General features: G+C 43.5%; 1 protein-coding gene across 3 annotated transcripts in view; it reads left to right on the forward strand.

Annotated features, from left to right (window-relative positions):
• The window catches only part of RALY (RALY heterogeneous nuclear ribonucleoprotein), a 285,956-nt gene that overhangs the window by 229,802 nt on the left and 43,300 nt on the right, over positions 1-12,854 (forward strand). For all 3 annotated transcript variants that reach the window (XM_077335298.1, XM_077335295.1, XM_077335296.1), the window contains one exon: positions 7,181-7,444. In XM_077335298.1, the coding sequence (XP_077191413.1) occupies positions 7,189-7,444 (256 nt within the window). In that variant the 5' untranslated portion in view covers positions 7,181-7,188. The remainder of the gene's footprint in view (positions 1-7,180; positions 7,445-12,854) is intronic.

Below are 12,854 nucleotides of genomic sequence, written 5' to 3' on the forward strand. Positions count from 1 at the left end.
AGTCAGCAACCCTAATTAAGTTTGTGTTAAAGGGAAAATACATTGTTTCCTGAGCCTGCTGGTACGGCAGTCCTAGAACTTGCACATCATCTCAGCATCTTCAAGGTGGCTGCAGTATGTCGGGTATGAGCTGTCATCCACACCCTTCCCACACACATACTGCACAGTGCTATTGAAGATCTGCTAGCTACAGAAGGTGAGGCAGCAGGCAGGCGACAGGACCAAGAAGAGACCAGGCAGGAGCCACAACAGTGAGATATAAAGAATGAAACCACATTCTCAGCCATTCAGCCTGCATGCCAGTCAGGCTGCATGTTCCCAATATAACAGCGGCCCCTGCTGTGCAAGAAGGAACCCACAGCCCTTCTTGACAGGCCCTGAACGATGTATCAAATGTACGGAAGAGGCTCATTTAAACATTTCAGTCTCACTGGGAGTCTACGAGAAACCAGTGCTGCAGGGCATGAGCACCATGTAAAGGGATGGAGCATTTCTAAGTTGTTTACAACACAGATAGTCCAGTTTACAGGTCAGCCTTTTCTTTCCAGATATCTCTAGGCTAGTCATCATCCCCCCACCCCACCCCAACTCATACACACAGATTTGAAAAGCACATGGGGTTGCCAACTGCCTGGAGACAGAAAACTGTTCTGTCCCTATAATACAGGCTTAATGAAATGTTATTTACCTCCATGCCATGAATAGCTTCAGCTGCGCATTTCCACACATTAAGCCTCTGTTAAAAGGAGAGGGCCAGAAGGAAGGAGAGGGTGCAAATTGAAGCAAAGCTCTGCCTTTTGGAAGGAGATGATATCACCCGAATGCCCCTTTCTTGCTATAGCCACTCATATGGTTGTTCTTTTCCCTAGCCTCAGACGGGTTATTGAGACAAGTAACAGGCTACTGAAGAAATGGAGAGGCAGGGAAAAATCAATTTTGTTAACTCCAGAGAACTTTTCTGTGGAATCCAGCCCTGTATCAAAATGTAGGCTATCACTTAGCTGACTAAATACATTTCCCAGTAAAAATACTTCCCAGCTGCTAGATGCTGTAGAGGGGGTGAGATTCAAGTGCCTGTTTTTTTCATCTGTAGCTCATCCAGGTTGGGAAACTCCTGGAGATTTGTGGATGGAGCTTGGGGAGGGCAGGGACTCCTGTGGGGTACAATGCCATAGAGGTCACCCTCCAAAGCAGCTATTTTCTCCAGGATCTGGAGAGAAACTGTAATTCCAGGGGATCTCCAGGTCCTACCTGGAAGCTGGCATCTCTAACCTGGGATAGTAGATGAAAGAAAAGAAGGATTAAATACCTCCTTTGCCCATGCTGCTTCCCTGTTCAAGTTTGTAGCCCAGAGAGCCCCTTAAAAAAAAAGTGTCGTGTGATCAGTTCCACCCCACTCCCCCCAGCCAATTCCTGCTACCTAAAATCCTTTAACTGGAGATGTTTATGATTGATCTTTGGGCCTTTTATATGCAGGAAATTAGACATTGTTTCTTTTTATGACAATAATTGCAAAAATGAGGGTTTTGTAGTTACTATAATATAAAAATGAAGCAAATTCCCCATCTATACAGCCTATTAAAAAACCTACGATTTGCTTTTGTTTTGTTCTGGTTTCTTTCCCTGTTGCAGTCTCTGTTTCTATTGGTTTCATATGCACAAGGTGGACATTTTACTTATAAGGAAGAAGATACAGTGTTCCTTAAGATGGGGGGAAGGAGAGATAGGTCCCAGGCTTTCTTGACAGATTGCAGGCAAGACCCACTAGAGTTACATAAATGTGTGAACGACTCCAGTGCTGAAGGAATATGAGGTACTCCTGTGCTTTCCTCTCACCTTCTAATGCCTGTCCTGCCATTCCAAAGTTCCCCTTGCAGTCTGCACTCTCCTTTCCTGCTGCTCTCCAAACCCTTGCCTATCTGCCCAGATGCCTTGCATCACCAAATACCCTAGCCCTGTCCGTCTGCGTCTTCCTTGTGCTACTCTTTTTTTCAAATGACTGCTTTATTGTTTGGAATATTGTCCATCAACTGTGCCATAGATTTTAATGTCATGCATGGATGCCTTTGCCTCAGAGTAGGGGCTTTAGTCTACTTGTCTGAAATTTGGCAGTCAACAAGGTGACAGAGGCCAAAGCCTCCATATGTTGCTGTTTTCCAGCACTGGGACTTGGAGAGTTACTATCTTTGATCATAGATCTTCCATTGAGTGATAGCCACGGATGGACTGCCCTTCCTGAACTTCATCAGTCCCTTAAAAAAAAAAACAGCTACAATAGCTGCAGTCACAACACCCTACAGCAACAAATTCCACAAGGCAATAGTTCTTTGAGTGAAGTGCATTGCTATATCTGTCATGAATATTCATTGTGCGCCCATGAGCTCCAACATTATAACACAGGCAGAAAAAGTTCTCTCTATTCACTTTCTCCATGCTGTGCATATTTTTTAAATAAACCTCAGCATGTTCACCTATTAGCCAATAATGCAATATGAGTTTTTCCATGTTATTATGTGTGTAGCAGAGAGTACCGCTGCTCTCATCTTGGAGAGAAGCAGGCTAATGTTTTTGCTAGTGCAAACTATAATTCATTGGGGTTGGAATGGAAAGCAACACATTCACTAGGGGTTTTAACAAGTGACCGGGAGGTTTTTGCAATCAATCAGGTCAAAGCTTGATGAAAACTGGAACTCCTGGAGTGAGAAATAACTCACTCCTTTCCACACTTCTATTTCAGCTTGTCATGAGAATAGGGATGACAAGACAGAATGAAAACATATCGGAGTCTGAAATTCAGTGATAACTCATTGTCCAGATGGGGACTGTGTAACTGGAATATGGCACCCGATTCAGGCCTGCTGTGAAAGGAATTAATGCAGTATCTACTCAAAGCAGGAATGAGAAGAACACCCATGCCTTACTAGATTGAGTGTGGTCTTTGTTAGAAACTGTGGTTCTTCACTCAGGCGGAGGAAAGTTGGGAATAAACTTTGAAGGCCAAGCAGATATTCAGAAATTTTTAAAAATGAAAGTGTTTGTTTATCGCATTTGTATAAATATTGAAATGGGGTGCAAAATACTTCAGAGAATGATGACTTTCCATCCTTTCATTGAGAGTTTTTAGATCATTATTAGATGGATATTTCTTGTAAGATGTAATATGGGTTCAAGATCTGATCAAATGCTACAACAGAACAGACTTAGGAAATTATCGGTGAACCATGGTTAGGGCAACGAAATAACTATAACTTTGCTTATATATTCCTACTGTTATGATGGTCAGTTCTTAGTCTGAGGAAGAGTGCTTGCACTCAAAAGCTCATGCCTTGAATAAATCTTTGTTGGTCTTAAAGGTGCTACAGGACTCTGATTTTATTGTGCTACTTCAAACCAACACGGCTACTCATTTGAATCTGTCCACAAATGTACAGCTATGCTATTTGCTGGCTCATTTTTAAAAATATGCTGCTGTTGCCTTTCAATGCTTGTATTCCTGATTTATTTTGCTTCTTTTATATAATTGATGCATTCTTCATGTTGGACAAAGCATTCGTGTTCACTGGTAAATTGCACACAAAGAAACAGAAAATGGCACAAAAATACTTATAGGTTTGATCAGCATAAGGGTGAAGTGAAATCAAAATGGGGCTTGTCCAAGATGAATTTGCAGATAAAAGAAATTTATCATTTCATTCCCATCTCATACCTGGGCTCACATCATCCAACTCTGTCCTGAAATCAAAGTATCAATAGCCATTATTTTGTCCTGTTTGTTGCCATGCTTGCAGTGGTCTCAGACCAGGGGCTTTTTACACTCGTGTGTAAGGGCTGTCCTCCCCGGATCCTCACTACCCACTCCCTGGGTGGAATCCTTGCACTCATAGAAAAGCTAGTCCACCCTGAAAATGTCAAGCAAAATATTAAAGCTTCACTAAAGCTTTATCAAGAAAACAAAGATCATGGCATCCGGCCCTCTCAATTCCTGGCAAATAGATGGGGAAGAAATGGAGATAGTGACAGATTTTATTTTCCTGGGCTCCAAGATCACTGCAGATGGGGACTGCAGCAAAGAAATTAAAAGACGCTTGCTCCTGGGGAGGAAAGCTATGGCAAATCTAGACAGCATCCTAAAAAGCAGAGACATCACCTTGCCAACAAAAGTGTGTTTAGTCAAGGCTATGGTATTCCCAGTTGCAATGTATGGCTGTGAAAGTTGGACCATAAGGAAGGCCGAGCGTCAAAGAATTGAGGCTTTTGAACTCTGGTGCTGGAGAAGACTCTTGCGAGTCCCTTGGACTGCAAGGCGAACAAACCGGTCAGTCCTAGAGGAGATCAGCCCTGACTGCTCTTTAGAAGGCCAGATCCTGAAGATGAAACTCAAATACTTTGGCCACCTCATGAGAAGGAAGGACTCCCTGGAGAAGAGCCTAATGCTGGGAGCGATCGAGGGCAAAAGAAGAAGGGGACGACAGAGAATGAGGTGGCTGGATGGAGTCACTGAAGCAGTAGGTGCAAGCTTAAATGGACTCCGGGGAATGGTAGAGGACAGGAAGGCCTGGAGGATCATTGTCCATGGGGTCGCGATGGGTCGGACACGACTTCGCACATAACAACAACAAAGCTTTATCATAGCCTGAATCCATATAACTTCATAAACTGCAGTAGTTTTTGATCGTATTATACCCCCATGTTGTGTCCACTTTACATTTTCATCAGTGTTCCTCACTAAGCCTAAGAAAGAGTTTAGCCTGGGATAATCAGAAACTCGAGGAAGGTTCATTAACTCATGTTACTTCACCAGGCTGATTTTAAAACCGTAGCCTTTTGTTACTGGCTGTGTTCACACTGCATTGTGGGAGCAGAAATGGAAGCTGCAAGTCTGGCCGTGTGTGCTCTGTTTGGATTGTGGATGCAAAGGACAAATCTATTCTGATTGATCTGGGAGCATTAATAATTCATATGATATGAGAGCTGCAGGAAAGGTGAATTTTAGATGTCCAATGGCGTTCCGAGGCACTCTGCATACTGAAAATGGTTTAAGTCCTCCTCACAGTGGCCATGTGCAATCAAAGAGGCAGGGAGACAAGGATGCCTTGACAGTAGAATCTTGCAGTGAATTCTCCAGTTGCTTTGGAGGTACAGTGTAAAATGGAAAGCATTCAAATTTCATATCGACATGGACATGTGATAGGTGGGCTTGTGTGGTAATCATAGTCATTGTAGCTGGAGTCAGATTTGGGAGGCTCAGGTTCACATCTCCACACTGCCATTCAGTGGACAGTCTTAAGCCAGGCACAATTCTAGAAGTCTCGTCTGTTTCCAGATGGGGAAGCGAGAATCTGAGAAGAAGATAAAATTCACTAGATGGACAGATGTAAACTGTGGACTGATTCAGGTCAACAGAACCCAGAAGAAGGCTAGGTGGGGAGGACTTTATAGACAGGAAGGTGTTAAACACCATTTCCTTGTCTCCCTGATAGGCTGTAATGATATTCCACAAGGATCTTAAACTCTAAAAATGGATGCCTCCCTTTGCATTTGGTATCTCCCTACTCCAGCCTTCCAAGAAGAAAAAGAAGAGTTGGTTCTTATATGCCATTTCTCTCTCCCCAAAGGAGTCTCAAAGCGGTTTACATTCGGCTTCCCTTTCCTCTCCCCACAACAGACACCCTGTGAAGTAGGTGAGGCTGAGAGAGCCCTGATCTTACTGCTCGGTCAGAATTGTTTTATCAGTACTGTGGCGAGCCCAAGATCACCCAGCTGGCTGCATGTGGGGGGGGGGGGTGCAGAATCAAATCCGGCTCGCCAGATTAAAAGTCCGCCCTCCTAACCATTACACCAAGAGGACTGTCTCACAAAACAAGGATCCAGAGAGGCAATTTGAAGGACAGTTGAGGAGGGAGGGATAGTCTTTTGTCTGGGGTGCTAAAAATAGAGAATACCCTTTAAATGGAGCAACAGTACAATCTATATCCCATCCCAAACCCTTCCTTGTTTATTTAGGATTCTGTTTCTGGAATTCTTCATACTGTGGCAACAATCTAGAAACATTCCTGAAGACCTTTGTGTCCTTCTGAAATGCTGGTTCCATGCGTATTGGGGAGGATGAATAGATTGTTCCTTGGATTGCTAGGATGCATCTTGAAAGTCTGCTCTATCTGTCCTCTATTACTATTTTTTTTTAAAAAACACCTTCCTTTATGTTATTAAAGCAACATTCAGAGTGGGTTTTGACACAAAAAACAGAAGAAAAATTAACTGATAAAAGTAGCAATCCTGTAGCAGCTTAAATAAGCATTACACTTTTCATAAAAACAGCTGCAGCCAACAAGTAAAAGAGCAATTTTAAAAACATGCAATCCACAGCAGTGATATTGAACCTGCAATCATATTCAAAAATAAACAGATCAGGAAATAAAGTCATTAACAAATAAAATCACCATCTGCCCATTTTCATCCACTCTTCTCATTTCTATAATGTAGAAAAATCTAAGTAATCCACACAGAAGGTGAGAAAATGCAAAATGGCAATGAACAAGTGAGACCAGATGGTGCAATCCTATGCAGAGTTACTCCAGTCTAAACCAGTTGCTCTCAGTGGATTGCACAGTCTCCTGCATCATCAGCAGATTTAAAGGTAAAGGCTTTCAGCCTTTTTAACACCATTTCGACTTACTCAGCACAATGGAAACCAACAAAAGAAGTAGTTAAATCTCTGTGACACTTATTGGACCTCTTTCTAAATAAACACTCTCCAGAGCTCTGGACCTGAGGCTTTTTAGAGCTCTGGAAAGGTTTTTCCCCCCACAATAACTGCATGTGAGTCTTTAAGATGGCAAAAAACTGTTGTTTTTTAAGTTCTGTTATTTAGTGTTGCATGAAATCTGCCTGGCAAATGGAGTTGGTTAATTGTTTTTATGTATATTTTAGCTTTGTTTTAATTGTTTTAATGATCTTGTTGATTTTGATGGTTCTTATGATATGAGGGCAGAAAGGGAGGATATAAATCTTATAAATGAACAAATGCAGTATACCACCTTTATTTTCACCAGTCCTAACCCCACTGAATTGTCTGCTGAGTTGGGGTCTTCTTTCTCCTATTCCACCTTTTATTGCCTCCATCAGACTGTTGCTGTAGAGAGTCACTACCTTGCTGACCCTCCCTGTTTTTGATTCTCAGGTGTCAAGATGTCACTGAAAGTGCAGACAAGTAACATCACGAACAAGAACGACCCCAAGTCCATCAACTCCAGAGTCTTCATTGGAAACCTCAACACAGCAGTGGTCAAAAAGTCCGATGTAGAGACCATCTTCTCCAAGTATGGCAGAGTGGTGGGATGCTCCGTTCACAAAGGCTATGCATTTGTACAGTACTCAAATGAGAGGCACGCACGGGCTGCTGTCTTGGGGGAAAATGGAAGAGTGCTTGCTGGGCAGACATTGGGTAAGGACTTCTTGCATCCTTTCTCAAATATATGTGTAAGAGCTCGGCCTATGCATCCTAAAGAGAATATCTCAGAAACCTGAAGGTCTTTATGGAATTGCGAGAGTGATCTTTCTGTGACAGACAGAGCTGAATATACCTCGGTAGTGGTTTTCTTACTGAAAGCTGCTCTCTTAACAATGTAGAACTTCTAGCAGAAAAAGGAAACATCATAAAAAATGGTTGCATGCCTGTTTTGAGAGCATCCTTGCCTTGAAGGCATGAAGCTCTCAGCAAAGTGCTAAATGGTTGTGCTTGGAAAAACCAACAATCTTAGCTAAAGAGCTCTACAGCCCCAATGAGAGTCCTAAAAGGACAGGCCTGAGGGAGCTTTGCAGCCTGAGGTAAAAAAAGCTGTGCATTCCGTAGAAATCCTTAAAAGAACATTATTGAAGATGTTGCCCAGCCTTTTAGTAGTGTAACAGTCCCTGAGATAGCCAGTTCACAGTAGTCTGGAGGCTGTGCATTTAGTCAAGTTTGTGAAGATTCCCCAAGAATGTTACTTCAGGACTAGCCTGGAAAATCGATGACCCCCATGAAAATCAATGAACAACAATTATAAGCAAGGCTCGTTTTATATAAAACAGAACAAATGGTTTTGCAGCCTATATAAGTGGGGTCGTTTTGAGTTGGATTGTTTAGATCAGGGGTAGTCACTGCGGCCCTCCAGATGTCCATGGACTACAATTCCCAGGAGCCCCTGCCAGCGAATGCTGGCAGGGGCTCCTGGGAATTGTAGTCCATGGACATCTGGAGGGCCGCAGTTTGACTACCCCTGGTTTAGATAGAAAGGAGGGCCCTATACAGCTTCAGAATATCCCCTTGATTACAGCCTGCACTGGGATAGGCCTCATCAGCACCTGCAGCAGTAAAGGGAATGTCCCTTTCTGTGGGGCAATAGAGGGCCTAAAGCCCCCCCTACCATATGTTGTGTTGTGTGGAAGTTGGGATTAGCCCCTGAGCACCAGCCCGGCCTTTTTGCCCCATGCAGAAAAGGTACAGGAGACTAAAATGACATACAAATATCAGAAGACTATTCCATTGTAATATGCACAATAAAAACACAGGCCTTTTAAAAGTGTGAAGTAGGGTTTTTCTTAAAATCTGCTTTTCCTGGCCAATTTTAGAAAAGACCAGAAGCTCCTAGTTGGGCCCAAACAAGCATAAGGCAATCACTGGTTTCATTTGTCAATCCCTCAGGGATTGCTTCTTCCTGTCCATTGTTTTAATTGTTGTGTTTATATTTTTGCATTTGTATTTTAGTTCTGGTTTTCTTGATATATTTTTATTGATTTTAAATTCTTTTGAGATGCAATTCTTTTATCTGCCCTTATCAGCGCAAAAAGGCAAGATATAAATGTTGTAAAATAAATAAATCGAGATATTTAATCCAGAGGATTAATCTGAGACTATTGAATTATAATGTTTCTAGGGATGTTCTCAAATTGGCCAAGAAAAGCAGGGTTAGAGGTTTCCATTCAATCATTTATTCAAACAAGAGCAAGGGCTTTGTGTTACAACATAATGCAACATCAACCAGTATATTAAAGATGAGCTCATGAACAGTATAAAGCTGCTAGGTTCGTAACTCTTTCATGTAAACGATAATAAAGCTAAAAGTAAAGAATAAGATCCGGCAGGAAAGGTATCGCACTGTGAACTTGTTCATATGTTATGTTTGCACTGGAGGTAATCTAGATTATCCCTCAGGAAATCCTGTGGATTGTCTACCATATTCTCACATTAAGCAGTTTGTGATTTTAAAAAACCCTCACTGCTCTGTGGGATCATTTGTGGCAATGCAATGGATGGCCTGCTTTTGATAATAGGTGAACACGTTTGGATTGTAGTTGCGTATCATGGAAGCAAAACCCGGTGAATAAGTCTTTTGTGTTTTGCACGGTGCTCACCACATTAGATGCCTAATTTGATTTGGGACCTCAGTGCTGCTGTAGCGTACATTACAGCAAATATCATCATCACTTCCAGGGCGTTATATTCAGCAGCAAGAAGCTACACTGCAGAAAATAAACTACTAAACAAAAACACCCACACACCTGGTTGTAGAACATCTGCTTATTTTTTCAAAGAAAACCTCTAGTCCAGTGGTTCTCAACCTTCCTAATGCTGCGACCCTTTAATACAGCTCCTCATGTTGTGGTGACCCCCAGCCATAAAATTATGCAAGCATTCTTTCACTGAAATTAAACTGAAACTGACCAATGGCGTGAAGATCCATGGTTCATGATTGTATATCAATAGATTTTTTTCTGGGCTTTCTCAATTCAGTTCTGCCTCCTGTCCCACCATGCCAATCTTGCTCTTTTCCACTGTTCCATACAGATGAACGCTCTATATCGATCTACCCCCCAAGGCTGTTGTGTGGATGGCGCCCCCCCCCCCCCCGCTGCTTGCCCTGCCGCAACCCCTGTGAAAGGGTTGTTTGACCCCCAAAGGGGTCCTGACCCCCAGATTGAGAACCACTGCTCTAGCAGATCTACCACAAATGTGCCATATTATTTGCAAAGAACTGCAAAGGAAGTCTATGAGTAGGTATGTAGACCTGTCCTTGCTTCACCAAGCTCTACTAGTTGGCTTTCATACAGGTCTGCAAACCAGTCTCAAGGTGTGGCTCAAAGTTCTCCCAGAATTACAATGGATCTCTGGACTACAGAAATTAGTTGCCTTCAAAGAAATGTAAGTTTTGGAAGGTAGCGTCTGGTATCCCTGCTTAGCATCCTTACCTCCCAAAACTGCATGCTCCCCTAGTACTGTCCCCTGCTCTCCAGGAATTTTCCATGCTGGAGTTGGTGACTGTACTGCTAACTGAAAGCAACATAGTTAATGGATTAATCAACAAAAGCTTTAATCCGAGATGGAAAATTTTAACTGGTGATTCTGATAGCTAGTTGCCAATTTTTTTAAGGTCCATTAAGGATTTTGGAGTGTTTCTGCAACGGGGATTAAAAATTAAAAAATTGTTTTACAACCATGGTCACTACAACACATTTCAGACAACATTCAGACTGCAGCATTCTGCATCAAGAGCAGCCCCACATAAAGTGCATTATAGTAATTTCATCTAGATGTACATCTAGCGAGATCTTTTCTGCCAGGAAACGCCAGAACAACTGGCTAACCAATCAAATCTTGTAAAAGGCACTCTTGGCCATAACTGCCATCTTCTTATCTGACAGTATGTTTACGTTGAAGAGCAACTCCAGACTATGGACCCATTAGTTCAAGGGAGCACAACCCCACCCAGAACAGGTGTCACCTTAAATCCCAAGTCAGACCTTACACCAACCTGTAAAACTTCCATCTTGTTGAGATTAACACACCTCAATTCCAGAATTGCCTCCAGATGCTAGTTCAGGGTTTCTACAACCTCCCTGGGATCAGCTAGAAGCATGAAATAGACCTGAATGTCATCCATATACTGGTGACAACCCAGTCAGATGATCTCACACTGCAGTTTCATTTGTATATTAGAAGAGCACAGGGGACAAGATGGAGCCTCGTGGGACCCCAAAAGTTGAGCAACAAACTCCCAGCACTTCCTTCTAAAACCCACACCTCCGAATACCAGCTCAAAAAGGCAATCCAAAAAGATGCCATGATTAATGGTATCAAAGGCTGCTGAGAAATTTAGGAGAATCAGATGGTTTGCACTCTTGTCTGTCTCTGACACAGGTCACCCACCATAATGGCCAAGATTGTTTCACAACCAGGACCCAAACCCAGACTGGAAAGGATCTAAGCAATTTGCCTCTTTTAGGAAAACTTGATGCTGTCCAGCACTAGGAATGCGCACAAATGGCTTCATGAAGTAAAGTTTGTCATGAATTTTGCCAGTTCATGGTTTGCAGGCTTCCTACTGAGTTGGGTGAGTCATCAAGGCAGACCATCCTCCAAGAGGTCATTCCTCCAGGGATGGCAACTGTGCCATCTAGAAGGCCTATGTGGAGGGCTCAGAAAGCACTTATTCACTTCATCAATGAGATAATTGCTGGGGATGACGAACCCATTTCCCTCATGGAGAATGTAGCCTTTCACCAGCTACAGCAACATCTGACTCCATGGGATTCCCCTTGCAGAAGATCATGAGCCAATGAGTCTTCCCCACCATACACCACTCCACAGTAGCAATTATCAAGGCTGAGCTCTCTATAGCACAAGGCAGTACCATGCATTTCATGGCAAACCACTGGAGCACTCAGTGGCACAGCTACCTCATCGGCACTGCCCACTGGTGGCAACCAGAGGACCATCTGAGTGATCTCGGGTCAGTTACAGTTCTCTCAGAGCTCTCTCAGTGCCACCTATCTCACAGGGTGTCTTGTCGTGGAGAGAGGAAGGGAAGACGATTGTAAGCTGCTTTGAGACTTCTTTTGGATAGTAAAAAGTGGGGTATAAAAAAACAACTCTTCTTCTCTCTGAATTGTTGGGACATAGCCCAGGCCCCAGGAGAAGACACTCTTGCCACCAGACTAGAAAGCCGTTATCTTCCATGGGCAGGATATGGATGCAGACCACTGCAACACAAAACATCACTGTTATGATACAGAGTAACCTGAAGGACATCATCCACCTGCTGCCTAAGCTTCTCCTGGTGGTGAAGGATGCATTGGGGTTGGGAGCACTATCAAGGCCACTTGGGGTGCTGCCACCCTTGAGATGCAGTTCTTGTTGGAGACCAGCTGGTGCCTGACATCCCACTTCACGTGCAACATCAAGTCTGCCTATCTGCTGCGCAAGAGGCGGGAGAAGGAGGATGAGCCTGAACACTGACTCACCTGGTTCTGATTTACTCACCTGCTAGAACTTTATCTACACTGTGATTGCATGTTTGGTGGAGCAGAAGAGCATGGTGCCAAATGTTATCTCCATGAGCATCCTTCATGGGGAAGAGGAGCTTAACATCAGCTTCAAGGACTGGCTGAACCTCGTCCAAATGTTGAGCATTCTCAAGCCCTTCCAGGACACCACTGACATGCCCTGCACCCATAAGTTCAGCCTGGGGCAAGTCATCTCCCTGCTTCATGTGCTGAGCTGGGCACTGACCTCAGCACTGGAGCCAGGCCCTCCCACAAGAGAACAGAGGCTATAGGTGTGTATTACTACCAGATTGCCTCTTTTCTGCATGGAAGAGGAGTAAAAACTGGCCTGTATCTGTGACCCCCTGGATAAATGACAGCATTGCTGTTTGGAATGCAAAGCTCATGAAATGTAAGCAAGAGCTCTCCAAAGAAAGCCAGGAGGCAGAGGCAGAAGGGACAGTAGGTGGAAGAGGCAGGAGGGAGGGGGGAAGAGAAGGAGCCATAGCCCATCACATCAGCCTCAAAAAGCCCAACCAGAGAGTATTTGGGAT

Source organism: Paroedura picta, chromosome 4, assembly GCF_049243985.1.
Source record: "Paroedura picta isolate Pp20150507F chromosome 4, Ppicta_v3.0, whole genome shotgun sequence".
Classification (NCBI taxonomy): Eukaryota; Metazoa; Chordata; class Lepidosauria; order Squamata; family Gekkonidae; genus Paroedura; species Paroedura picta.